The sequence below is a fragment of the Dysidea avara genome, chromosome 5 (genome assembly GCF_963678975.1).
Source record: "Dysidea avara chromosome 5, odDysAvar1.4, whole genome shotgun sequence".
NCBI lineage: Eukaryota > Metazoa > Porifera > Demospongiae > Dictyoceratida > Dysideidae > Dysidea > Dysidea avara.
In genome coordinates, this window is record NC_089276.1 from 12,865,466 (window position 1) to 12,893,239 (window position 27,774).

The 27,774-nt window shown below is 37.1% G+C and overlaps 1 protein-coding gene across 2 annotated transcripts; it reads left to right on the plus strand.

Moving 5' to 3' along the window:
* The first annotated feature begins 177 nt into the window (after positions 1 to 177).
* Positions 178 to 27,267, plus strand: LOC136256607 (uncharacterized). 2 transcript variants are annotated; one of them, XM_066049590.1, is made up of 14 exons: positions 178 to 330; positions 6,208 to 6,266; positions 6,319 to 6,340; positions 7,387 to 7,704; positions 7,758 to 8,072; positions 8,127 to 8,392; positions 9,220 to 9,463; positions 9,517 to 9,614; positions 9,871 to 9,937; positions 22,398 to 22,676; positions 22,732 to 22,998; positions 24,225 to 24,491; positions 24,548 to 24,811; positions 26,925 to 27,267. In XM_066049590.1, exons 2-14 carry the CDS (start codon positions 6,216 to 6,218, stop codon positions 27,092 to 27,094), a joined length of 2,628 nt encoding a protein of 875 aa, XP_065905662.1. In that variant the 5' UTR covers positions 178 to 330; positions 6,208 to 6,215; the 3' UTR covers positions 27,095 to 27,267. The 2 variants fall into 2 exon arrangements, with proteins under 2 accessions (XP_065905662.1, XP_065905663.1); XM_066049591.1 differs by lacking the exon at positions 24,225 to 24,491.
* The last annotated feature ends 507 nt before the right edge of the window (positions 27,268 to 27,774 follow it).

A 27,774-nucleotide genomic window follows, 5' to 3' on the forward strand; every position in this document is an offset into this window, starting at 1 on the left:
TCCAAGAAGAAGAATTTCGGCGTGATATCATTCTGAGGGGGGGCTAAGCCCCCTAGCCCCCCCTTTCCGCCGCCTATGCAAGTCATATCAACTACTTCCTCCGCCACTGCAATTGTGTATATACGGGCCGGCGCTATTATGTAATCCATGCAGTCGTAGTCTTCATCACATGTGGGACATAATTGCGAGTATCTACGTGCGCACAGCTCGCTATACATTTGTGTGTAGTGGAAAGAAATCGGCAATCTCAACTAGTTAGCTAGCTACTCCGGATTTTCAGCCAACAAAGTCGCAAGGACGAAGTTACCGGCACAACGCACAAATCCCCAGGTAAGTAGCATATATTAATAAGCTTATACAGCGTATATCTATATATCTACATATATATAATATACGTTTGCTTGCCAGTTAGCTACAAACCTATTCGGGTCAATCCGAGCTGTAGCCAGCTAGCTACTGTAGCTAGTCACCGCGTCTTCATCGGCGGGCCAAATTTCACCCCAACTGGATCTAGCTAGCTAGAATACTGGTTTAGGTCTATATATATTGGCCACTTAGTTGGTTAGCACTTCAGCTCCTTTTTTCTCCGGGAATTTTCCCCATGGCTACATTTAAGCCATCTACAGTAGCTATATACGTAATAGCCTGGAATTGTAGACTATAGCTAGCTACTATGATATACACATTATGATTATGATTATGATTATGATTACTGAAAACACAGTTACAAACTGATATGTTCAGGTAAGGAAAAACATTACAAATCACATAGATAAGAGTCAGTTATAATTTATCTAAAAATACTTGTAGAGATTGGGATTCTATTGTGTCAGTTGGTAAATTGTTCCAATCGCGGATAGATTTGGGGTAATAGCTGAATTTATAATGATCTGTTCTAGCAAACGGAATCTCAAAATGGGAGGGGTGGTGGTGGCGGGTGGGATATGTGGTGTTAGTGAAATAATTTGGGACTGTTAAGACTGATGAGGAGTTCACATTATGCAGTAGTTTGCGAGTTTATTTTGCATATGCTTGTGGTTACAGTGTTTTACTGCTGGATGCATTTATTCATGTACGTAGTGCATGGTATAGCTAGCTATATAGCTATCATCAAGTATACAGCAGATTGAAATGGAGGCAGGTCTTAAAGTCATGCACTGTAAAATCGTTACGTATACAGTAGCTATGTCATTGTATGCTGATTTCAGTGATGTAATAGTCTTTTGTGTCTATATGTAGATGCTGTAAAAGTCATGATCTAATATTTTGGCTTGTATAATAGCAGGGGCGGATCCAGGAGCTGGCAAGGGGAGGGGCACAAACAAGCTATTAAGTTTTAGGTGGTTGAGGAAAGCCAGATTGTCTTGCTAGTTGCTGCATTTTTGAAGCATGCAGCAAATAATCACCTGTTTGGCTGTTAGTAGTGTCTTACTGTTGATTTAGCCTTTGCAGATAGTTGTGAAGTCTTAAAAGCTGTTTAAAGGCTGCATGGGAATGTTTATACAACAAACAATGAGATAATTATTTTAGAGGCGCTTAATAAGCACGAAGGTGCTGGCACAGTTAATTTGACTGGTTCACTTTGGTTTTAGGTGAATTTGTAATAATAAATAGTAAAATGTGCATATTTTCATGAGTTACAAACTGATCTTGGCCTGATGTAAAGTTCAGTATTTTAAAGAAGTATGGCTACTGTACAAGGTAGGGATGGGAGGGCATTTGCCCCAATGTCCCATCCTGGATCTGCTATTGAATAGCTTTATACTAAGATAATCAAGCTTGAAGAAAATGTATAGGCACTAGTTCAAATCATTCCCAAGGTACCAGTTGGGGTGTTAATTGCTGCAACTAACTGACCACTATAGTTAGCCTTTGAAACTTTTCCTAGTGCCTAGTTTCATCACTCTTAGCTACCAGTTGTTTATAGTTAAACCCCACCGGTACATTGTTCACATGAGATCTTGGGATAGTGAATACTGTTGCTGTGGTGTTGGATGAGGTTATATATTTTACTAATGTATACGTAAGTGAGGTATATGTTTAATTATTATTTTAAAACTGAGAGTTACATCTAAAGTTCTTGCCTCCCAAGCTTGTTTGATATACTGCTGGTATGATAGAAGTTGTTCTTCTGAATTATAAAGTTACACTTATTTGTAGTATCACAAAATCACCACAGAAAGCTACATTTCTTTTTCCACTAACTAGCTTATTCATAGGAAGCCACAAACCGGTTTATGGTTACTTACTGGCTTCTTAAGATTAACTTTGCTAATCAGGTAGCCCAAACAAGCTAATTTCTTGAGGAAATCAGAAGAATTGAAACTGTCTAGAGCATCAAAGCCATACAAGGCTACCCTTGCACCTTTAATTTGCCCATAACTTTGTCTGCCAAGACCACATGGTACTTGGAAAAGGCTTCTATACATACATGCTTAATGGCCTGTTACGCACATATCAATACCCCCCTCTTATGGGGCTTTACAGGGGGAGTTGACATGAAACTGTTGCCCCACCATGGGGCATTTAACAGTGTTCACTAAGAGCCAGAGTATTTTATGTTGCTACCTTGTTAACCATGTCAAATCACCTGTTGCAACTGGGGCTTGTGGGGATTTGACATGTTAGGTTTATACTTCTTTGAGGCCTTTGACATTCGGCTGGGTCAAATCCCCACCATAGCCACATATATGCCTGAGGGGAGGTGGGCCAATACATTGATAGGTACATTGAAGCTATAAATAGTCTGGCATAGGACTCTTCGCACTCGGGTTGACTACTCCAAACTATATATCACAGGCCTGGAGCAACACTTGATGCACACAAGATTTTATGCTTCTGTTTTTTAAATGGTTACTAGGTCGAGGCAACACATGCTTGTGAAACAACACATGCTTATGAAACAACACATACTAGGTAAGAATTGAAACAACACGTGCTTGTGCTGTTTCAATTCTTCATATAGTTACAAGGTTGAACTGATGTTCAAAGCTTCTATGTCTCCTGCAAAAAACCTCCTCATGTAGAGTGTAGTACACACCTACCAAGTAAAGTAAAGGACAACACAATTACTGTATCACTCACACTCACTGCAGGTGCTGTGCAGCAAGCCAATGCATGTATTAAATGGAATTAAGGTAGTGTTTCTTTATGTTTCTTTAAGTGGCTATTAATAGCAGTGTTTCTTTAAATGGAATTAAGGCAGCGCCTTTGTTTTCTTTATGTCACTTGTGCATTTCATGTTGGATATACCTTTATCATTTTTATCAGTTGTACTCATATTCACTACAGTGGTTACAGCGAGTTATGAATAACCATCCTCCTCAGCTACATTGGTGACTGTGACAATTCAAGACGTCTGCTTAACAATCCTCATGACGGAGTCAACATTAATTTTATATTTGGCACCACAGTTGTCGCTCCTTCTCAGCTACGCAATCATATAGTACAGTATAGTACAACAAGTGATCTTTAAACATGCTACTACCTAGAATAGCATCTCTCTAATTGAATGTGTACATAATATAGTTGAAGACATAACACAGAAGGCAGAATTACATGCATAATGTTCTCTGCATCTTAAACACCTCCAATAAAAGCAATCTGTAAAAAAGAAATTTGTAAAAACGTATGTCTGTACCAATAACAAATCAATGCTATTATAATTATGGGACAGTCCAAACACAATCCTGTGAGATAATTTTACCAAGCTTTCGTCCATTCACAAGTTCGCTGAAAGACAACAAACCCATTCTAGTAACTAGCTATATACAGTACTATTGGTAAGCAATGGTATCAAAGAACTATAAGTACTTCAGACTGATATACAGTAAAACATGTACCTCAAAGTGCATCACTTCGCTTCATTTTATGTCTGATCTCTGGAGAAGAAAAACATAAGAAACCCTAGTCTTATACAAACTTTATCAAGAGATTTAAGTTAGAAGTTTGTATTAAGTTGCTTTAAAGAAAATTAGCCAATCATGAGATTGATGCCAGATGATACACTCACTTGCTAAAACTGGACAACAATGAACAAAAAGTTACAATGCATGGTGATTGAAAATACTATGCTAGCCAACAACTGTGTTATACAACTGCTACTTGTCAATAAATACAAGCACATGGAAGGTTTTGTATGCTATATATATTAAGGGGGCAAGCAACTATGTCCTATGACTTCCATGAATAAAATTATGTGTTTTATATGAAGCTGTAAAACCAACATAGATACTGTTCTCCACCTGATGAATAAAACATGCTTTAGTTGAGACATTGAACTTCTGTTTAGTGCAAATCTGAGTGAAATCCTCTGACGTATGTACAAATTATGGCACAGTTACAAAACACTGCAATTTTAGCACTAAAATTGATTCTCCTCCTACAACTAATTATGAAACTCCCCAAAAATTCTTGTAGTGGCTTGTAATAACATTATCTTTAAGAGTATGGAAACAGATTTTTAGAAATGACTACTATGGCTTCAAAAGAGGAGACTACTGTTTTTCATAGAAAATTTAGAGAGTTCAATAGCTCATTTGATAAAGCACTTCAAAAAATTACTTCCATACTTCTGTTACAAACATACTTAGGTAGGAGATGACAAAGTTTAAGGAGCGTAGAACTAGACTAGAACCAAAATTTGTAGAATTCTCATTCTTTAGGTCTAAAATACTAAACTGAGTCTTAAAGTCAGTACTTCTAACTGGAGATGGTGATTTTTAATTACCACGAACACATCTGATGCAAAAGGGGATAGAAAACAAGTACAGATCAATGAAAACCAAGATCTTGCATGTGAAGCCATAGGAATTAATAGCGTGCCCCTTGAGATCATCTGTTTTAATTATTAATAGAAGACAAGCAAATAATAGTTCAGGTCATTGAAACACAGGCCAGAGTGCTTTTTGATAAAAGGAGATACTTGTAACATTTTCACTACTTTAAACTTTCATGATCCCATCAGAATTTGTGGATGTGTATACATGCATCTCATTCAAATCTGTATGCTCATTTTTAAAGCAAAAAGTACTGTTACTGTAGCTCAGCTTCAATCCAGAACATATGGGTGATATTACTATGGACAATATCAGATTATTTATTTGGCTGAGTTTAGGCCTGGTGCTCTGGTATTATATAAGCCATAATTTCTGGATTAGAAGTTCAAGCAGACACCTGTGGTCTCTTACGGATTAGCACTAGCATGACAAGGGTCTTAGATAACCGAAGCACCAAGCATGTACATGTGACAGACTGGGCACTACAAAAACAAGTGTTATTGGCATTTTGATGAACTGATTTAAATATTTTACTTATACACAAGGATCTAAGAACCAGTAAAACCAGTTTTACTAGCTGATAGCTATAATTCATGTACAAAAATCATAAAATATGATGGATTGGTTTGATTAGTTTTTCACCACTAGCACAAACTGAAACTACATGAATGCACTGCCTATTAAATGTCATTGTCATTTACTGGTGCTTTTCCCAAGCCTCTGTACAGGTGGTCTGGGGCCTTGCATAATGAGCTCTGGCTAACCTGGGGATGGCTGTGTATGTAGCTGTACAGCTAAGTGGTGTTGAATAAAGACCTGTGTTAAAATTTCCTTTCATTGTAGCCAGTTTTGTGACCTGAATGGCTGGCCTGATTCACCTTTATGCCATGGCTATGAGTAACTAAACAAACTACACAAAATTAGGAATTTTAAAATCAATTAGGGATCATAGGTATAAAATGGAGGCCCCAGGGAGGTCACCTATACTTCCAGATACAGTGTATACTAGTGGGCATTTAATTCCTATTTCAGTCATGGCTATATTTTGACTGAAGTAAAAAATGACCTCACTCCCTTGTTTCATTACTTTTTTACTGTGTGATCCCTACTCAAATGTAAAATTTTCACTTGTGTCTACAGACTAAACTAGGAATTAAATGTTCCACTAGTCTATACCTGCAGGTGTAGATGACATCATTTGTTTCACTACTTTTTGTCTCTATAATCTCTGATCAATCTTAAATTTCTCCTTGTCATATATGAATTAATACTTTGTGCTCAAATGGCCTGTTTCCAACAGGCCTGGTCACATCAGGAGCCCATAAGTACCAAACAATTTGTGTACCTTGTGGTAGTTACAGATCCTTGTCACATTGAACTGCATTTTATGGTATAAATATGTATTGTAACTGTTTATCATTTTTGATAGTATAAAGAATGCAACTCTTCACCAAGTTGATCATAGCTGTTGTCATATTACTTTGTAATGTAAGTGATATGAGCATGTAACATGTTATTAAGTGTGTGTATCAACTTGTAGGATGTTTTGACACAAGCCACAGGTACAGTTATCTCAAAATGTGCATGGTATTTCAATAGTACAAAATGATAGTTTAATGCAGCAGGTTCTTCTGATAGTGTGATCCTGACAAAAGTTCAAAGGAAGAAAATCCATATATCCCTCCTGGAGGAGACTGAGAGTGGCAGACATTGGGTGGCCTGCAGTTCGCTTGATTAGACATTGGGTGGCCTGCAGTTCGAATCCTGGAGTTGGAGGGATTTTTTCTTTTCTTTGGCTCATTTTTTGTTTCATCTTATTAGTAGCTAAGTTAAGTTGTTTAAAGTCTCCAATTCTGTTTATAGGTTAGGTAATTCAAAGGCTGCAGCACAAGTTGCTGTCAGACCTTCAGTGCTGGTCACTGTAAAGCTTTAACAATAAGAAGTCAAAGAATTTGTTTGAGCTCCTACCTCTAAAATTACTATATTCTATCAAATTTTAATTGTCACTCTAGCCCAATAATTTATGTATGCTAAACTTGCACATCAATATAATCTGTTTATATGACTTACAGAATTTTGTGTTGTACCAAGAGTCCATTCCATTGTGGACTCTTGGTAATGATGTGCTGTCAGACAACCCTGAATTTCTCTAAGCAGTTAACATGGAATATTTAAGGATGTAAACTTATTTAAACTTTGCTGGTCAGAATGTGAGTCGTGATTTCCCTGGATGCAAAAATTCTGCAAAATATCATTTCTTTAATATTTTGCGCTCAATGTTCAAAACAGAAATAGCTGATATCTTCAATGATTTTTGAGGTTCACGTTTCTTGGTTTGGATAGTTGTAACACTGTAGCTGCATATTAGTTTTCGGCAAATTTTGTGGAGCTCAAGTGATACATAGCCCTGCTTGGTCAGACCACAATGTGAGTGCAAAGGCTTATCAATAATAGTTAGTATATATTTTAAAAATTTTATTCATATAAAAATTATACGGCAGTGATTAAAGTAGTGAAAGAAGAGTTATGAATGATGGTATTGCAACATAGTACTGTACTACATTGGAATATTCTTATTATTTTGTTTAGCATATTTTGTACCCCTCAGCATTTGAAGTATCATTCTCTCAGTCAACTTACTATGGCGAAGTATTTACCTTGGAGGATACAGTTGGAAAAATATTATTCAAAGCTGAACTGCTTTACAATAGCATAATAACCTCATTTATTACAAAGCAATACAGTTTGTACCGAACTGATTCTCTTTATTTTGCTATTGACAATAACGGTACAGTTAGCCTGCATAAAAATCTACCTTCCAGAAGACTGTATTCCTTTCAAATATCACTCTTGTACACTGTGGCTTTGAAAACTGGTGATACCAGGTCTGGATTTCTAACTGTTGATTGTCGAGTGCAAGGAATTGGTATGAATTCTTATACATGTATACAATGCTGCTATTTTGTGTCCTCCCTACAGGTCCAGTATATTTTGATAATTCTGCCTACAGAGTTGAAGTTACATCAGCTCTAGAACAATGTGATCATATTTATGACTTTAACAAGCATATTCTTTACAACACAACATCTTTCTCACGTGTATACTACAAGTTTGACGATATTACCAGCTCCTACTTTGCTATTGGGGCTTCCACTGGTGTGCTTTATGCTCGCAGAACCTTAGTACCAGGAACCTTTACTATTAGGATAGAAATAGAGTATGATGTAACCTTCAGGAATGGATCAGTATTTAGTAGCACTGATGAATATGTCTATGCTACTGTTGTAGTTATAGGTAAGTTTTTCCTGCTAGTTTTTTATTTTTGTTGACACATGAATGTTGTAATAGGATGCAGGGAACTGGAAGAATCAACAGCAATGTGGTCAAATACTTACCCATGCAGTCAATATACAGCGTCTTGTAATAGTCTGGACAGCTACTTTACAAGTGGGACTATGACCAGAATATGCAGCAGTGATGGTAACTGGTTAACTCCTGATTTTACCCAGTGTGTGGTCCAAGAAGGGGTAGGACCATTTGCTCTTGTCTGGATGACTTTCTCCACTTTAAATGGTTCCTATGTTCTTGGCCAATTGAATAGAATAAAACGTGATGTGAGTCTATTGACTTATCAAAATCATTGATTATTACTTAGAACAGTACTTAACCTAACACCCAAAATATATAGATTAAAATACTGTTTGTGTGAATTAGAATGATCAGAAAACTAAGGAATTTAAGTACTGGACACTTTTCCCATTAATGGTGCCCATGCAGAGTATGATAATATCCCGTAACAACATTGTAAATTAAATAATTTTCTTGCATGCGTAGGAGGATCCTTAGTACAATGATGTATATAGATAAATTACTGTATTCATTATGGCTGCCCAGTCCAGTCATGGATTTTTTCTTCTTTCTCCTACTTTTCAAACATACTTAGTGAAGTTAATATAAACATCTTAGGCCTTTATAAGGCCTTCTGGTATACAGGCTCTGCCTTTACCAAGTACTTTAATCGTAATAAAACGATGTCCATTTGGTTACACTTGGGGTATTTAGAGATAATAAGTCACTCTCTAGGGTTCCTATAGATACAAATACATGAAAATAGTAAGAAGAAAATATCCTGACCGCCTGGCATACTCCTGTAAGCGTTCGAGCATTAATCGGATGGCTGCAGGTCCAAGGCTGCCCAAGTCCAGTCATGGATTTTTTTCTTCTTTCTCCTACTTTTCAAACATACTTAGTGAAGTTAATATAAACATCTTAGGCCTTTATAAGGCCTTCTGGTATACAAGGTTCTGCCTTTACCAAGTACTTTAATCAAACAATCATAATTATGATTTTTGTAAATAGTCTCTGCCATTCCTATAATTATTGTAATAATTAATGTTGGTTGTGTATACTAGTGATAAAATGATCTTTTTTTAACTTTCAGGTTGAAGCTATATTTCCTAGAGGTAGTGTCAACAACATCACAATAGTTGCTGGATACCAGTCCAATGTACAATATGGTTTTATGGTAGGATTCAGGATGGTGGTCAATCCTAGCCTGTTGTCTGAGGCCAACATTAGGACAGCTTTGGTCCGTCTGAAAATATCTTTCCGGTTTGGTGGCATTTATTTTAGGGCTGGCTCCACAGGACGTGCTGGGAGGGGAATTAGAGTGTTTAATGAAGCAAGTATGTCTGTGTTCTGTACTGTGTTACTATATCTGTGAGTGACCCCCTCTCAGGAGCACAATGTAGTGCACAAACATTAATGGTCAATGACACAAGCTATGTACAAGTGTGTGGAGGAAGCAGTTGCAATTGTAACAGCAACACTATTGGTGTGAGTCTTGTGTGTAGTCATTGTAAAGTAACTCGATAGCTGTATCTACCACTATCATGTACATACACAGAAGTTGTATTGCACTCTGATGTTAAATTCTGGGAAATACATACATAGGATACTGGCATTGCACAGTTGATTATTTGTGTACTATCATACAAGTAAAATGTATTGCACTTAAGTATGGAGTGTGTGTATGTATGTGTGTATGTATTGTGTGGCAGTGTGTAAGGGTTATATGGTGCATTTTATACAGAATGGCTCCTGTACATCAATAGAGATCAGGGATTCTGATGTACTTGTTGTAACAGACAATGCTAAAGGTAAATTTTCATATTAAGGTGTGTTACTCCTGTTTGTTTTGTTTGTGTATGTGATCTTAATGTATGCATCCAAGTGCAAGGAATTTTAGGTTTGATTAGGGATCAAAGAAATAAAAAGTAGGGAAACAAGAGAGGTTACCTACATCTGAAGATATACTAGTGGACATTTAATTCCTGATTTGGTTATGGACGTAGATCACTGAAGTAAGGATTTAATGTCCACTAGTATATCTGCAGGTGTAGGTGATCTCCCTTGTTTCACTACTTTTTATTTCTTTAATCCCTATTTTATAACATTGTTATGGGTGCATACCACATTAGAAGAAAGAATTGGCACCAGGCTTATTGTTTTCATCTGAACATGCACCCTAACTATTCGATTACTGAAATTATGGTTCTGACTCCCTGTATTCACAGGCTTTAAGCCTTCTCACAGGTCCCTAGTGAGACGGAATTATGGCTTTATGCTTCATTTTCAGCCTGTTAGCTACACAGCATTATAACTACGAGATGGACCTCTGTAATCAATCAGTTGACTCGAATAATTCTCCACACATGTATAAAGAAGCCATTTCACAGTGCTACCTGAATCGACACCTTGTACTGTCAGCAAAGATAAATGAGAAATAAAGGAGGACACAGGCCACGTAAGTCCATGATGCATGCATTGTACATATCAAAAGGCACACGTCAAGCTGAAGCAATGTTGAATGTGCAGTGCAAAAATCAAGCCTGTAGCCTTAGCTGTTATTGTGTTTGAAGGAATCAGTTAGTCAGTCAGGCAGGCAGCAGTGGTGTAGCCAGACTTTTTGCCATGCCAGGGCATTGGGTGGGCAACCATGCAACACACATGCATATGTCCATCTTCATATGGACATTAACACAGAATTTTAAAAATAATGCGTACGCATCACTACATATAGCTACCTAAACTACTGTATGTTGTACTGTAACCTTGTTCTAAGTGAATGCTAGCTAGTTATTGGCCTTCTTATTCTCACTACATCTCTGTATGTGTCTTAATACCAGACTAGGAAGAACCTGAATTAAAGCACAAGGTGCTTTTAGTGTTGAATCACATGATGACTATGCCCTTCCACTACAGTTGTCAGCCTAGAAACAAAAAAAGAGACATTTGCTGACTGAACAAGTACTCCATACCATTTGAACTATCACTAAATAGTACCTACACGGCTGGCAGGTGCTATTGCCTAAGCTGCCTCACCTCTATTCTCTGTTCTGAGTTTTGACCACATAATATTATATTGATTTACACAAGTCAATCCAAATGTTAGCTTATACTGAAGAGTTAATACCTATTCTTGTCCAACACTCCTTGTCACAATGCTCCTTGTCACAATGCTGCGTGATTTTTTGTAATCACATGATCTCACTTCTATTTATTACCTCCTATTATTTGTACTCAATTGAGTTACTCATAGGGAAAATACCTTGGATAATCCCATCTTTGTCCATTGACTAGTTGTTAAGAAAAATATTTGGTGAAACTAACATGGCTAGTATTGTGTAAGTTATGCTATCTGTTCTTGTAGCTACAATACAAGTGTATCTAACTCTAACCCAGCCCACATCTTTAATTGCTCTGAGTGGCTGGTGGTAGAGCAAAGTAGTCTGCTGCCAGGGAAATTCCCTGGCTTGCTCTGGTTTGGTTACACCTCCGGCAAGCAGGCAGATAGGCAGTTAGTCAGTCAGTCAGTCAGTCAGTCAGTCAGTCAATCGGTATCAAGTACACAATAAATAACAATAATAATAATAATGAATCATAGCAACTTTTTGGAAGTGTTTTGGGTTGGCACTTTTGGGCTTGGTTATACCTAACCAATACTGCCAAGGCGCCATTAAGGTATTGTGAGGCTGGTTTTAGGGTGACATTTTTGGCAAGCAATGCCCAAATCTTCATGATCCCTACTATCATACTGTATGACATTTTTAATAAATCTGTATTTCTGTTTGCTGCTTTATATAATTAGTTTTTATACCCATAAATTGTGTGCCATCCAAAAATGTGCAGGTGTTGAAATATGAGAATGCAATAGTTGCAGTTTTCATTCATTATTTTGAACCATGATAGTGAGTTCATAATGGAAATCGCCCATGCTTTTTCGCAAAAAAATCTTAATAATTATAATGTATACCAAATGCGCATAATGCCAGTCCTGTGTGATCAAAATATCCTGTATAGAGATACGAAGACAATGATGTGCCATAACAGTTTATTATTACAAAATCATGATCACACACAACAAAATAACCAAAAAATAACTTTGCCATGAGTAACTATTTTTAATGCTGTTTATAACAGGTTAAAAAAAACACAAGATTGACCACTTTGCATTTCAGTATTTGTTACCTGAGTCAGTGTATAAGTTCACTTGTGTAATTAGGTTTTATAACAGGTCTAGTGCCATTCTTTCCTTTGATGCAATATGCGATGGCTCACCAGTAATTACATTATTACAAAATAGACAAGTGTGTAAGGAAAAATCAGAAAGTTTACATTTAAGTAGGCAGCATAGAAATAAAAGCAATGAAACAATGGAGACCGTCTGCACCTGCAGCTACTGCATGTGTATACGTACACTAGTTGACATTTAGTCCCTACTTCAGTCATGGCCATTATATATTATTGAGGAATTAAATGTCATCTAGTGTAATTGCAAGTGTAGATGACCTCCCTTGTTTCATTGCTTATTTTTTCTATCATCACTCAAATGTAAAATTTCTAATTTTCCTATGTATTTTTGCTTTCTAAAGTGTTGATCTATTAATAAAAATAATTAATAATTAAATGAATGGCCAAAAAATAAAGTTTTATAGATTGCTAAGTAAGAGCTTTTTATTCTGGTTGACAATTTGTTATAACTACAGAGATTCCTTTTTGCCTGCCAATTTAGTATCTCTGGTGACAACAAAGCTCTGTTTTTATGGTCCTGGGACAGTCTTTTCTCTAGCCATTGTATGCACAGTTTCATTGAACATCAAGACATTCTCAGAATTAACCACCATGTTATAGATGCTAGAATCATTATGCCCAAAACACTAACACACTAAATTTGACCCATTTGATTGTCAAATGTAAGTGCTTTTCTTTGTATAGCATGTGGTTGAGCTGCCATAAGAGATTAACAAAAGCATTAAAATTTTTTGATACTTTCATTAGTGTAAATAAGCTAACTTTAACTGACAGGTTTTAAGTTAGTTTGCTAGCTATAGGTTGGGGGTGAGAGCTTCAGGAGGATAGACTAATAACACTATAATTTATGACATTCACCATCTGAGCACAACAAACTACATGGCTATCTAGTGCTGAGATAACTTCATCTGTTCAAAATTTTTACAAAATATACTGTATGTTTTTACCTGCATTTGGGATATACAGTAGCAGGTATTAATAGTATTGATTTTATAGTGGTTGCCTCAGCCATAGGCGGCGGAAAGGGGGGGGCTAGGGGGCTAAAGCCCCCCCTCAGAATGATATCACACCGAAATTATCTTTCTTGGAGTGGGGCTGAAAACCGTGATAAAGATCGAGATACTCTAATAGAGCAGTCACTCTAATGAAGTAGTCAGTGTGTAGCGAGCTATGTAAGGATTTTTATGTTGTTTATCAGCTAGAAATGGTAGCTGGTGAGGTGGAAAGCTCTTGTCAGTTGGTTGTGACCTTTTTTTTTTTTTTTTTTTTTTTTTTTTTTTTTTTTGGTCTCACCTTACCAAACTATAGAAATAAGTCTGGGTCAGCCCAGCCCAGCCCAGCCCAGCCCCCCCTCATATCAACTACTTCCTCCGCCGCTGGCCTCAGCTATACCTTTAATGCCATATTTAGTTATACCATTGCCACAAGAGATTTAGTTGACATAGCTCGAGGGCGTGGGCATATATATCAGGCAAATCCCAAGTGGCCATGGTATAAGTAATATATATACCACTCACTTTAAAGGGAAGCGAAGGTGTATAAGTGGTATGATAGCACTGCTATCAGTGCTCAGGAATCCATTGATGAGAAACCGAGGTAGTATAATTTTACAAGTTATATAACTTGTATATATTACCTCCTATTCTCATTAATGCATTCCAAGCATTCTCAGAAATCATCTGATTTCTTTTATGAAACTGTGTGATCTCCTCTACTTTAATATAGTGACACTTCACAGGATCAATATTGGGATTTAGTTTTGTAAAGTGAGCCAATGCATAGATAAGTTTTGGACTTGGAGAAGAAGATAGTTCATTGTTTAAAAGGTCACAAGTTTAGTTTATATTGCTGTTTTTATTGCATTCTAGCCACATGGTGATGTTCAGACACTGGGCGTAGCACTTATTGATTTGGCCATAAGTGTTAACATATTCACTACTTTACTTATTTATGACTAGTAAAGTAAGTACTTTAAGTACACTTGAATCATCCTTATATTGCTGTTTTGACATCTGGTATGATGTCACACAAGTGTAGTGACTGGGCATGGTGCTTAATTGACTAGGCCATTATAGTGCTGTAAACATATTTACTACTTTAGTTTATTCATGGCTAGTATAGTAAGTACTTTATAGTGCACCTAATTATGAGCTGTTCAGCTCGCATTTGGGCTTCCTGTGTTTAATTGCATACCCACAATTGAAGTGTATCTGCACACTTGTGTCAATACATGCACTTACGTTCGGCCTCTCAGCAGTACTTTGTCTTTGTTCTTACAACGCTATCCACAATCAAAATTCACATGGCCCCATATAAATACATTCACGAAGCATTCCTGCAGTTTCCCACACTTGCAGATGAGTCACAATGCAAAACTTTAAGCAGCTCTATTCAAACCCACAATGCAAAACTTTAAGCAGCTCTATATAAATAATCAAAGGGAATCGATGCTTTGTAACTGCCTCAACATCGAAGGTAGATCATGATATCACCCTACCCACAGGGCGATATCATGATATCACCCTGTGGTCAGGGCAATACATGAAATATAATAGCCCTTGTGATTTCCTTTGATCTGAGGTGTCAAAGTAGTATATTTTAAAGTTATAGCCATTATAAGTCTGATAACATGAGTTAGTAAAATTGACATCTGAAAATATGATTTCTGTTTTGCTGAACCCAAAATTACTTATGTATCAAGACACACGGTAGTGTGTCGTGCGGCCCAAGAAGCCGGCGCGCCACACCCGTGAGTATATTGACAGGAAGAACGAAAACGTCATTTTCACACCTTTGTATCTCAGTGATCACTTATCCGATTGGAACCACATTTGCTACACAGTTGCCCTCCAGCCAGGGGAGTCTACATTCCAAATTTGAAGGAAATCGTTCTAGCCATTTCCGAGATACAAGCTGCCAAAATTTCGTTTTTTTTTTCTTCGTTTTTTTTTTCTTCGTCTTTTCGCACACTTGCAAAAATTGCTATAACAAGCAAACGCGTACTCCGATCGCCATGAAATTTGGCACACCGAAAAGGGAGTCCAACGGCGAATCCTAGCAGCAAATTTGGTACAAATCCGATGAATGGTTCAGGAGTTATGACCGAATATTCTCGTAAAACAAGATCGATTTGTTGTCACGCCTACAGGGTAAACCGCTTCATGGAATGAGTTGAACATTGCTATGTAGATGGAGTAACCATCCTAGGAGTGCCTTTTGGTGGTTTGAAAGGAATCGAGATAAAGACCATGGAGATATGACACAAAACCCAACCTGTGTCACAATTACGCAATCAATTTTTACGAATAAAAAAGTATTAGTTTTCACGCCTACTAGGCAAACCGCTTAGAGCAATGAGCTGAAAATCAGTGTATAGCTGGAATAATCTTCATAGAAAGTCCTTGCAGTAGTACAGAAGAATCGGATTACAAACCACTGAGTTATGATTCTAAAGCCAACTCCGTGTAGCAAATGCGAGATCGAGATACTCTAATAGAACAGTCACCCTAATAGAGCATTCGGCTAATTTATTTACTCCATTATAGAATTTTATTACATCACAAGTTATTCTGTAGGGAGTTCAGTTGCAAACAGTTAATCTTATAGACATTTCAGCAAGAAGCAAGTCACCGTGTGGAGAGTTAAGCAAATATATCACTGTAGAGATTCAGAACATTACAAGTCACACTGAAGAAAGTTCAGCTATAAACAAGTCATGCACCCTGTAGAGAATTCAGCTACAATTAAGTCACTCTCTAGAGAATTCAGCTACACAGAATTCAGCTACACACAAGTCACTGCGGAGAGAGTTCAACTACAGACAAATTACCCTGTAGAGAGATCAGCTACAAATAAAACACTTTGCAGAGTGTTCAGCTACAACAAACCAACCTTTAGAGCGATCCGCAATGAACAAATCAACACAAATCTACCTGTAGAGAGATAAGCTAGAAACAAATTACCCTGTAGAGAGTTCAGCTACAAAAAATCACCCTGTAGAGACATCAACTAGAAACTAGACACAATGTAAGGAGTTCAGCTACAAGCAATCACCCTGTAGAGAGTTCAGCTAAAACAAATCAACCTGCAGAGAGATCAGCTACAAACAAATCACCTTATAGAGAGTTCAGCTACAAACAAATTACCCTTTAGAGAGATCGGCTACAAACAAATCAACCTGCAGAGAGATCAGCTACACACAAATCAACTTGTAGAGAGATCAGCTATAAAAAATCACCCTGTAGAGAGATCAGCTAGAAACTAGACACAATGTAAGGAGTTCAGCTACAAGCAATCACCCTGTAGAGAGTTCAGCTAAAACAAATCAACCTGCATAGAGTTCAGCTACAAACAAACCAACCTGTAGAGCGATCAGCTAGAAACAAATCACCCTGAAGAGAGGTCAGCTACAAAAAATCATCTTGTAGAGAGATCAACTACAAGCAAAACACTTTGCAGAGAGTTCAGCTACAAACAAATCAACCTTTAGAGCGATCAGCAACAAACAAATCAACCTGTAGAGAGATCATCTAGAAACAAATCAACCTGCAGAGAGATCAGCTACAAACAAATCAGCTTGTAGAGAGATTAGTTACACACAAATCAACCTGTAGAGAGATAAGCTAGAAACAAATCACCCTGTAGAGAGTTCAGCTAAAACAAATCAATCTGCAGAGAGATCAGCTACAAACAAATCACTTCATAGATAGTTCAGCTACAAACAAATTACCTTGTAGAGAGATGGGCTAGAAACAAATCACCCTACAGAGAGATCAGCTACACACAAATCAACTTGTATAGAGATCAGCTACAAACAAATCACCCTGTAGAGAGATCAGCTACAAACTAGACACAATGTAAAGAGTTCAGCTACAAGCAAATTACCCTGTAGAGAGTTCATCTACAAACCAATCAACCTGTAGAGCAATCAGTTAGAAACAAATCATCCTGAAGAGAGGTCAGCTACAAAAAATCACCCTGAAGAGAGGTCAGCTACAAACAAAACACTTTGCAGAGAGTTCAGCTACAAACAAATCAACTTTTAGAGTGATCAGCAACAAACAAATCAACTTGTAGAGAGTTCAGCTACAAACAAATCAACCTGCAGAGAGATCAGCTACAAACAAATCAGCTTGTAGAGAGACCAGTTACACACAAATCATCCTGTAGAGAGATAAGCTAGAAACAAATCACCCTGCAGAGAGTTCAGTTACAAGCAAAACACCCTGTAGAGAGTTCAGCAACAAAGAAACCACCATCTAGAGAGTTCAGCTGCAAACAAATCACCTTATAGAGAGTTCAGCTACAAACAAATTACCCTGTAGAGAGATCGGCTACAAACAAATCAACCTGTAGAGAGATCAGCTAGAAACTAGACACAATGTAAGGAGTTCAGCTACAAGTAAATCAGCCTGTAGAGAGTTCAGCTAAAACAAATCAACCTGCAGAGAGATCAGCTACAAACAAATCACCTTATAGACAGTTCAGCTACAAACAAATTACCCTGTAGAGAGATCGGCTACAAACTAATCAACCTGCAGAAAGATCAGCTACACTCAAATCAAGAGAGATTAGCTGCAAACAAATCACCCTATAGAGAGATCAGCTAGAAACTAGACACAATTTAAGCAGTTCAGCTACAAGCAAATCACCCTTTAGTGAGTTCAGCTACAAACAAATCAACCTGCAGTGAGATCACCTACAATAAAACACCTTGTACAGAGTTCAGCTACAAACAAATCAACCTGTAGAGAGATCGGCTACAAACAAATCAACCTGTAGAAAGATCAGCTACACACAAATCAACTTGTAGAGAGATCAGCTACAAACAAATCACCCTTTAGAGAGATCAGCTAAAACAAATCAACCTGCAGAGAGAACAGCTACAAACAAATCACCTTATAGACAGTTCAGCTACAAACAAATTACATTGTAGAGAGATTGGCTACAAATTAATCAACCTGCAGAGAGATCAGCTACACACAAATCAACTTGTAGAGAGATCAGCTACAAACAAATCACCCTGTAGAGAGATCAGCTAGAAACTAGACACAATGTAAGCAGTTCAGCTACAAGCAAATCACCCTTTAGTGAGTTCAGCTACAAACAAATCAACCTGCAGTGAGATCACCTACAAAAAAGCACCTTGTACAGAGTTCAGCTACAAACAAATTACCCTGTAGAGAGATCGGCTACAAACAAATCAACCTGTAGAAAGACCAGCTACACACAAATCAACTTGTAGAGAGATCAGATACAAACAAATCACCCTGTAGAGAGATTAGCTAGAAACTAGACACAATGCAAGGAGTTCAGCTACAAGCAAATCACCCTTTAGTGAGTTCAGCTGCAAACAAATCAACCTGCAGTGAGATCACCCACAAAAACGCACCTTGTACAGAGTTCAGTTACAAACAAATTACCCTGTAGAGAGATCGGGTAAAGGAATTCACCTTGTAGAGAGTTCAGCAACAAAGAAACCACCATGTAGAGAGTTCAGCTGCAAACAAATCACCCAGTAGAAAGATCAGCTAGAAGAAGTCACATTGTAAAGAGTTCAGCTACAAAGAAACCATCATGTACAGAGTTCAGCTACAAAGAAACCACCATGTAGAGTGTTTAGCTGCAAAAAATCACCTGTAGAGAGTTCAGCTAGAAACAAATCACCCTGTAGAGAGATCAGCTAGAAGAGGTCACCTTGTAGAGAGTTCAGCTACAAAGAAACCACCACATAAAGACTTCAGCTGCAAATAAATCACTTGTAGAGAGATCAGCTACAAATAAATCCCCCTGTAGAGGGATCAGCTAGAAGAAGTCACCTTGTAGAGAGTTCAGCTACAAAGAAACCATCATGTAGAGAGTTCAGTTACAAACAAATCACCCTGTAGAGAGATCAGCTAGAAGAAGTTACCTTGTAGATAGTTCAGCTACAAACAATTCACCCTGTAGAAAGATCAGCTAGAAGAAGTCACCTTGTAGAGTGTTCAGTTACAAAGAAACCATCATGTAGAGAGTTCAGCTGCAAACAAATCACTCTGTAGAGAGTTCAGCTACAAAGAAACCGCCATGTAGAGAGTTCAGCCTCAAACAAACCACCTTGTAGAGAATTCAACTACAACAAATCACCCTGTAGAGAAGAAGTTACTTTGTAGAGAGTTCAGCTATAAAGAAACCATCATGTAGGGAGTTCAGCTACAAAGAAACCACCATGTAGAGAGTTTAGCTGCAAACAAATCACCTGTAGAGAGTTCAGCTAGAAACAAATCACCCCGTAGAGAGATCAGCTGGACGAAGTCACCTTGTAGAGAGTTCAGCTACAAAGAAACCATCATGTAGAGAGTTCAGCTGCAAACAAATCACCCTGTAGAGAGTTCAGCTACAAAAAAATCACCCTGTAGAGAGTTCAGCTAGACGAAGTCACCTTATAGAGAGTTCAGCTACAAAGAAACCATCATGTAGAGAGTTCAGCTACAAAGAAACCACCATGTAGAGAGTTTAGCTGCCAACAAATCACCTTGTAGAGAGTTCAGCTACAAAGAAACCATCCTGTATATAGTTCAGCTACATTTCAAGCCACCCAGTAGAGAGATCAGCTGCAAAAAAATATCCTGTGGGGAATAATGGGCATGTAATAAATATATGTATATAATTAGTATAATTACTAATAAAATCAAAAATAATTGAAGTGTTACAAATCTTCTTTAAGTTCTTTTCTTCTTCTTCCTGTGGTAAAGAAAAAAACATATGGGTTAAAAAAGCCTCAAAGCCAGCCATAGGTCGGCCTTGCAGTATACAAATACAAAAAGAAGTGATATCTAATCAAAAACAGCCAAGCTGTAAAAAAAGGTGCGGCCCCCAAAAAGGCCATGGTGAAAAAAGATGTGAAATCTAAGGTGGCAGCCAAGAAATGGCTGTGATGGTAGGTTAATGGTTACATTTTAATAACGACAATTCAGGTGAATTTTGTGCCACTTGGTCTTGGCACCAAATTCACCTGAATTGTCATTATTAAAATGTAACCATTAACCTACCATCACAGCCATTTCTTGGCCGCCACCTTAGATTTCACATCTTTTTTCACCATGGCCTTTTTGGGGGCCGCACCTTTTTTTACAGCTTGGCTGTTTTTGATTAGATAGACAGTAACAGCATGTATGATAATTATTGTATTTACATAATATCAAGGACAGCTCCAGGAATTTAGGTGACAGGTTTCCAAATTTTCTGTTGGGAGGTCTGGGGGACATACTCTCCCAGGATATTTTTGAAAATTATACATGCCAGGTATTTGTTCTGGCATTAAATCTGCAGCAACTTTCAAAAATGAAGGATACATATATTAAAGTATGATTTTGGACTATTTTTACTGTGTTGGTTCAAGTAAACTAGCTGGCTATATTGTAAATGTTCTATTAGGATAGTTGACTGCTCTATTAGAGTATTTTAATCTGAATATATGATAACTTTGCAAATCAATGCAAAATGCTTGAATTCACTTGACCAGTTTCTGGAAACCTTAGAAATCTCCTAAATATACTCCTGAACATGTGTAATTAAATCTTGCTCCATGCATGCATTCCCTTAGTCTTGTTCTATGGAATTTAGTAACTTGAAGGCTTTGTGTTGTGGTGCCTGAGTGAAGTGAGGTTACTATTACTGAGCACCTGAGCATTGCTTGATTCCGTAGAACCCTGTGTTCAAAGTCTACCTAATTTATACCGTGTTGTGGTGCCTGAGTGAAGTGAAGTCACTATTACTGAGCACCTGAGCATTGCTTGATTCCGTAGAACCCTGCGTTCAAAGTCTACCTAATTTATACCACAGCTCATTGTTGTACTATTTCAGCTACACTAATTAGTACAGAAACAAGTTAGCCTACAGGTATTACATCTCCTTCTAATTAGTATGGCACTTACTATCCAGTAAACATCTATGCATTGCCAGTGATACAGACATGTGATTATGGTGTTTTGTATACCAATTCAGAGACAGGAATATTATTAAGATGAAAGCAAGGGATCTACAGAATTAAATACCTGTAAGTAGCCAATTAGATTGGAGTTGGTGTGGTCTAAAACTGAAGAAGAAAGGCAACTGAATGGATTCACAAATTGCCTTACTTCTGTAAGGAATTTGTATAAGTATACATGCAACAGTATATGGTTACTTGGAGATACAGGGGTGTACATGGCCACAAAAATACAATATAAAATTGCTGTTGCAAAAAGTCTCATTTCATTGCGAATGCATTGTTGATAATGTTATTAATAATTCTAAACCAGCTCAAGTAGCCAGCTAGGGTTGAAGGTAAATTGTGTTCTTATGCATATACCACTGTTTATAAGAATATATGCAGAATGCAATATTGACTTAAATTTAAAAGTTTGGTTGTCAATCTATAGTTAGTAGAGTGGTATGGCATATCACATAAACATGGTGATTCTGTGCATTTCGTGAGAAAAGCATCACACTTGACACACAGACTGTGCTACCGCTTATAGTGCCATTGCATATTTGACCTTTGGTGACCTTTATGGCCATTTTACACTGAAAATTCATCAATTTTGTCTTATTTTCCTGAAGCATTATTTATACAGTTAAAACACAGTTTCAAATTAAAAATCTTGCTGAAAGAAATGACTTGGTTTTCATTAGGTAATTTTATTCAAAAGTTATGATCATTTTATTAGTAATGAAATTCTATAGAGTTACCTGCTCATTCATAATTTACACCTCAAGGGCAGATAAAATTTTATGGCTAATAAAATAATCATAGTTTTGGAGTGGGATGAGCTATTGACTTCCAACAAACGTCATGTTGTTTCTTAGACTATCACCTTTAGTTTTGAGCCATATTTTTAACAGTGTAAATTAATTCATCAGGGAGATAAATAGAAAAATGGCTGCAAAGGTCACCAAAGGTCAATTCTACAATGGCACTAAATTAAGCATAATATTTAGACAATCATAACACAGAGTGTGATACGAGGCTAATTGAAAGTAGTTGACAATTTTTTTCTTATACAGAATGTAGTTGCCACTTGCCCAACATAACTACTCATCCATCAAATCATGTAATCACATTGTCCACTGACAACCACAACCTGTTACTAACTTGTGAGGCTGATGGAGCGACGTCATACAATTGGGAGAGACAGAGTAGTAGCATTCCATCTGGTGCCATTGGAGTGGACACTAATACTCTCACTATCATTAACCTACAACCAGAATATGCTGGTAACTACCGATGTGTGGCTACTAATGATTGTGGAAACAGTTCCTCTAATGCTACAATCACTATTAATGGTAAGGTTTAATGGTTAGTGTGTTATTTCATTATGATTATGCATTTAAATACTAGTTCAATTTCCTGTACTTACAACACTACCATCATCACAAAGTGTTGACTTCACACAAACTGCCACATTCACATGTTCTGCTACTGGTTATAATGTCAGTTATAAATGGACAATTGGATCAGGATCATTTCCTAGTAAAGTGACTGGTATAAATACCAATACCCTGGTGATCCCAGATGTGAGATCATCTGATGATAACACATACACTTGTGTGGCAAGTAATGAGGGAGGGAGTGTTTCATCAAATGGTGCTAAACTGACAGTTACTGGTATGACTATGAAGATTTTGTTAGAAGTTTTAATGCAATACTGATTTTAAACGTACAATTTCATTGCACTGTCAATGCATTGAAATAATACTGATAATCAGAGAATAAAATAACAGAATTTTATAAGAATCCTTATGTTTCCACCTTATTTACAAGGTACACTGTATCCACTCTAAGAGCAACTGTATGAGGTTGTTGTTTTAAACCTGCCAATGCATGAAAACCAACTAAAATTTTATAAGTATTAGTAGACACCTACTGTACTTTAGGTGGTGGGAGCTCCCTCACTGTCACATTCCACAGGATGAACATACATGCCAACTGAAAACTGCAAAATCAGATAACTATTGGTTGACTCAATCAGTAGGACACATAGTTCACGCATTTACTGGAAGGAAGTTTCAACACTTATGTGCTGACCACTGAATGACTTGGTGATGCCTTCATTACCATAACTTCATTATTTTTTTTATAACATAATTATGGCCATTGAACCCATGTATGCATACTACATCAAAAATAAGAATGGCACCAAGCATACCATAAAATTAATTTTTGCATCTAAATGAGTGCCCCAACAATCAATTACTGAAAAGGTAATTAAACCTGTCACAAATGAAGAAAACAGTAGGAGAAGTGTCTCTACAATCAATCCACTTCTACTTGACCTAGTATGACCTTATTGCGCTATGACACCTTGTATTGTCAGTGAAAAGAATTAAGACACATAGCAGGACAAAGGGAAGTCCATGATGCATGAATATATTGTGTGTACTGCGGTTGGCGAAAAGGCATGTCTCCAGACAAATAGTGAAGAAATCAAGCCTGTGGCCTTATCCATTGATGAGTTAAGCTTGGCTGGAGACATCAGTTAGTCAGTTAGTCAGTCAGTCAGTATAAAATTCTGTTAGATAGAAATTTTTAAAAATTATATAAAAATTTGTTGGAAGGGTTTGGGTCACTCTGAAGACGTTTATGGGCTTGGCTATGCCTAACCAATACTGCCAAGCTGTTACAAAGGAAAGGTGAGGCTGTTTTTTGGGTGACCAAGAAACCATTCCATAAACTCATTATTAAAATTTATTTTCGTTGCAGCCATTTTTGAGAGGTTGCTTTTTGCCATTGGATTTTACTGATGTAGGTTTGGATTTGATTTTTTGGAAATCAAGTTCTTGTTTTTAATGAATTACTTTGGTTATAGATATAATTGTTATGTAATTATGTAGTTGCTCTGCCTAAAATTGCATTGGAGTCAATACCAGCAAGTGTTGATCTCACACAAACTGCCACATTCACATGTTCTGCTACTGGTTATAATGTCAGTTATAAATGGACAATTGGATCAGGATCATTTCCTAGTAAAATGACTGGTATAAACACCAATACCCTGGTGATCCCAGATGTGAGATCATCTGATGATAACACATACACTTGTGTGGCAAGTAATGAGGGAGGGAGTGTTTCATCAAATGGTGCTAGACTGACAGTTACTGGTATGACTATGATGATGTTGTTAGGTGGTAGTGTGAATGTTGTATTTGTGGTACAGGCCTACCAGAGGTGACAGTGATACCATCTAGTCAGAGTGTAGATGTGACAGACACTGCTACGTTTTATGCTGTAGCTAGAGGTGTTGGGAGTGACATGTTTACCTACCAGTGGAGGAACGGTAGAAGAAACATTCGTGGTGCTAATGGTCCTATTTTAACAATTTCAAATGTCAAGAGAGGTGATACAGGCTCATATAGATGTGTCATTGAGAATAAAGATGGAGATATTGTTGTGTCTGATCATGTCCGTCTGTCAATAGCGAGTAAGTAATATGGTATAGTCTCCAGGATTTTTCCAAGGTGGTTTCCAGATTTGCTAGTGAATATATAATAGATGCTTGGGGATTCACCCCCAGCCACTGACAGAAAATATAAAATGTTTTAGATGTCATGATTTAATAGTATAACTAGCTATTTTCAATATATTATCATGCTTAGTTTCCTTTAAGTGCTTAATATGATCAGATAATTGTAGTGATCCAAATATGCATTTCCAAAATTCTCAAATTGAAATAAAACTAGCTACTAAATAATTCTCTAAAATAGTTATAGTCTTACCTTTATGTTATTCCATTTTAATGCCGTATTTCATTATGAATGCTCTATTAGTGTAGTTTTGAGTACTCTATTAAAATTCATCTGACTGCTGTATTAGAGTATAAAATCCACTTTTAAGGAATCAATGTAAGTTTCCTATTACACTGTAGCTGTACTGCCCTGCCTTGTTCCCATTTAGTAACTAAGATAGTCTAGTGTTCCTGCTGCAAGCCCACAAGTTAAATTTCAGATGCGGTTTCCGGAACCCCAGGCCCCCCCAAATAATATGTTCCTGGTATTTTATTGCAATATGTCATGATGTTCAATGTGTACCATGCCAAACAAGATACCATTAATCAATATATACAGGCAAATGTTTTGTGGCTATATAGTTTCCAAATTTTCAGATCGTGTACTCACATGTCAATCAATACCTTAGAATATGCCTGCATAACATGCAATATATGCTACGTGTGACAATTTCATTGTGCAACTTTCTGACATTTACTTAGAAATGCTTGTTAGGCCACTCTCAATAAATTATCAGTTTCTTGTCTTCCACTCAGGTTTATTTGCATGCATATGGGCACTCCATTTTCATTATTAGATTGACAGCTTTTCAAGCCATTTAGCCTCAGCACAAACTATAAGAAATTGCACAGAAGCCTTGTACCTTCATATTTTAAGTTGCAGTCCGTAGTATGTAAGAAAAACCATGAAAGAATATGGAATAATGGAACATTTTAGTGCTGACATGCAGTAAACAAGGTGGGTGGATGGGAAACAAAGAATTCATTTAGAGTAACCTTATGTTAATTTAAGCTAAGGTGCAACATAAATATTGTAGTGTCAATTGTATAAAAGATTTAACATGGATAAGACACACAATTGACCCTAACTGCTCTAATACAACAGTCTATTGTCACAGCAACACTGCATGTTATACTCTGATATTCACATTTCCCTAATGGTTACATGACTTTCAATGTCCAGTACATTCAGACCTGTCATATTGGTTATGTTGAATGTTAAATTCAGAGTTATAATATAATTGTAGTTGACATGGGTAAGTGTGTATGACTCATTTAAACTATGAAGCATTGATTTTATAACAGGTACAATTAATTATGGTAAAGACATTGAAGATTCTGACTCCCTATATTATAACTGGGTATACCCTCCCTAGTGGGATAACATTTATTATAAGACAAGGAACTTTAATGGAGTTGTAATTTGTAAGAAACTAGTCACAGTAACAATCGGTAACAGTAAATAAATAACATCAAATGCTATTATAAGTCTCAATCCTAGTAACTATTTCAGTTGTTAGTAATGCAGATACGGTAACATATGATACTGGCATGTACACACAAAATAGACTTATAGCAGTTAGTTGCAACTTGCCAAACAGTCACAAGGCTGCTGAAATAGAGCAGTACACCAATACCGTTACATGTGCATGCAGTATCAGCATTTTACATGCATCAGAATTGGTAAATTTTAGTTCATGATCATAACTTTGGAGAAAGTGTTATTTTTTACTGATTAGTAGTGCATGCAGTAGTTGTGACCTAGGGAGATGAAGCCCCCCATAGATTTTGTATATAGCATGTACCGGTAGAGCATATTATTGTGATGTGTTGTATATAGCAATCAGTAGAAAGGACAGGTTTGGTACAGATAATCTCCTGGTATCAAATATATCAAGTATCAAATAAATCAGTAAATTTCTTCATCATACAATAAACTTCACCAAACATACACATATGTATAAATTTCTTGTATTATATAGTGCCATAATATTATGTACATGCAATATTATGTTTATATTGATTACAGATTGTAGACCTCTAAATGATCCTCATAATGGAAAGGTGTTTGCGTTTCCTGATTGTAATTCAGCCGTCTATACCTGTAACCCTGGCTACACAATTAGTGGAACAGCACTTGTGGAGTGTATCTCAGGAAGGTGGAGTAGTCCACCTGTAACCTGTACTACTCTACCTTGATCAACAGTCAACCATCTAGTATGCAGTGTATAGTTAGCTCTGATTACAGAAATAGAGCTAGAATATGTAAAACATTTTAGTGAGTTTGTGTGTACTTAGTTATAGCTACCTATTACAAACCATGTATATTAGATTTATGCTTTATTGCTTTTCATGTATATACTATTATGAGATTCACTTCATCACAAATTGTGACCCAGTCTGGGAAAAGGGGTCTTATCGCCTATTTAAAAGTATCGAGAAATGGTGGTTTTACACTGTAAGTATTTAGTGTGCATACTGTAGCTTGCCAATGGTTAAGTTATGTGTATCAAATTTTCAAACATTTTACACCAATTCCTTACCTTCCAGTACATCCACTGTGCAAGTAGTCAACAGCTAAGTTCCCACCATTTTAGATAGTTTTTAAACTGTGGTTGACTGTATCAGGCGAGCTCCAAAAGAGGAGGGAGGTGGGGGCCTGGAAGGAGGGCAAGGGCTAGGCTGTTTAAAAACTTTAAAAGGAAGGTGTAGGGATGAATTAGACCAAGATGTGGGCCTTTCAGGTATCATAACTGGCTAAAATGAAAGGAAATTTACAGCACAGGTATTTATTCAACACCACGGTGCTGTATAGCCACATACAGCCATCCCCAGGCTCCATTAAGGCCCCACACCGCACATACGGATTGCCAATAGGC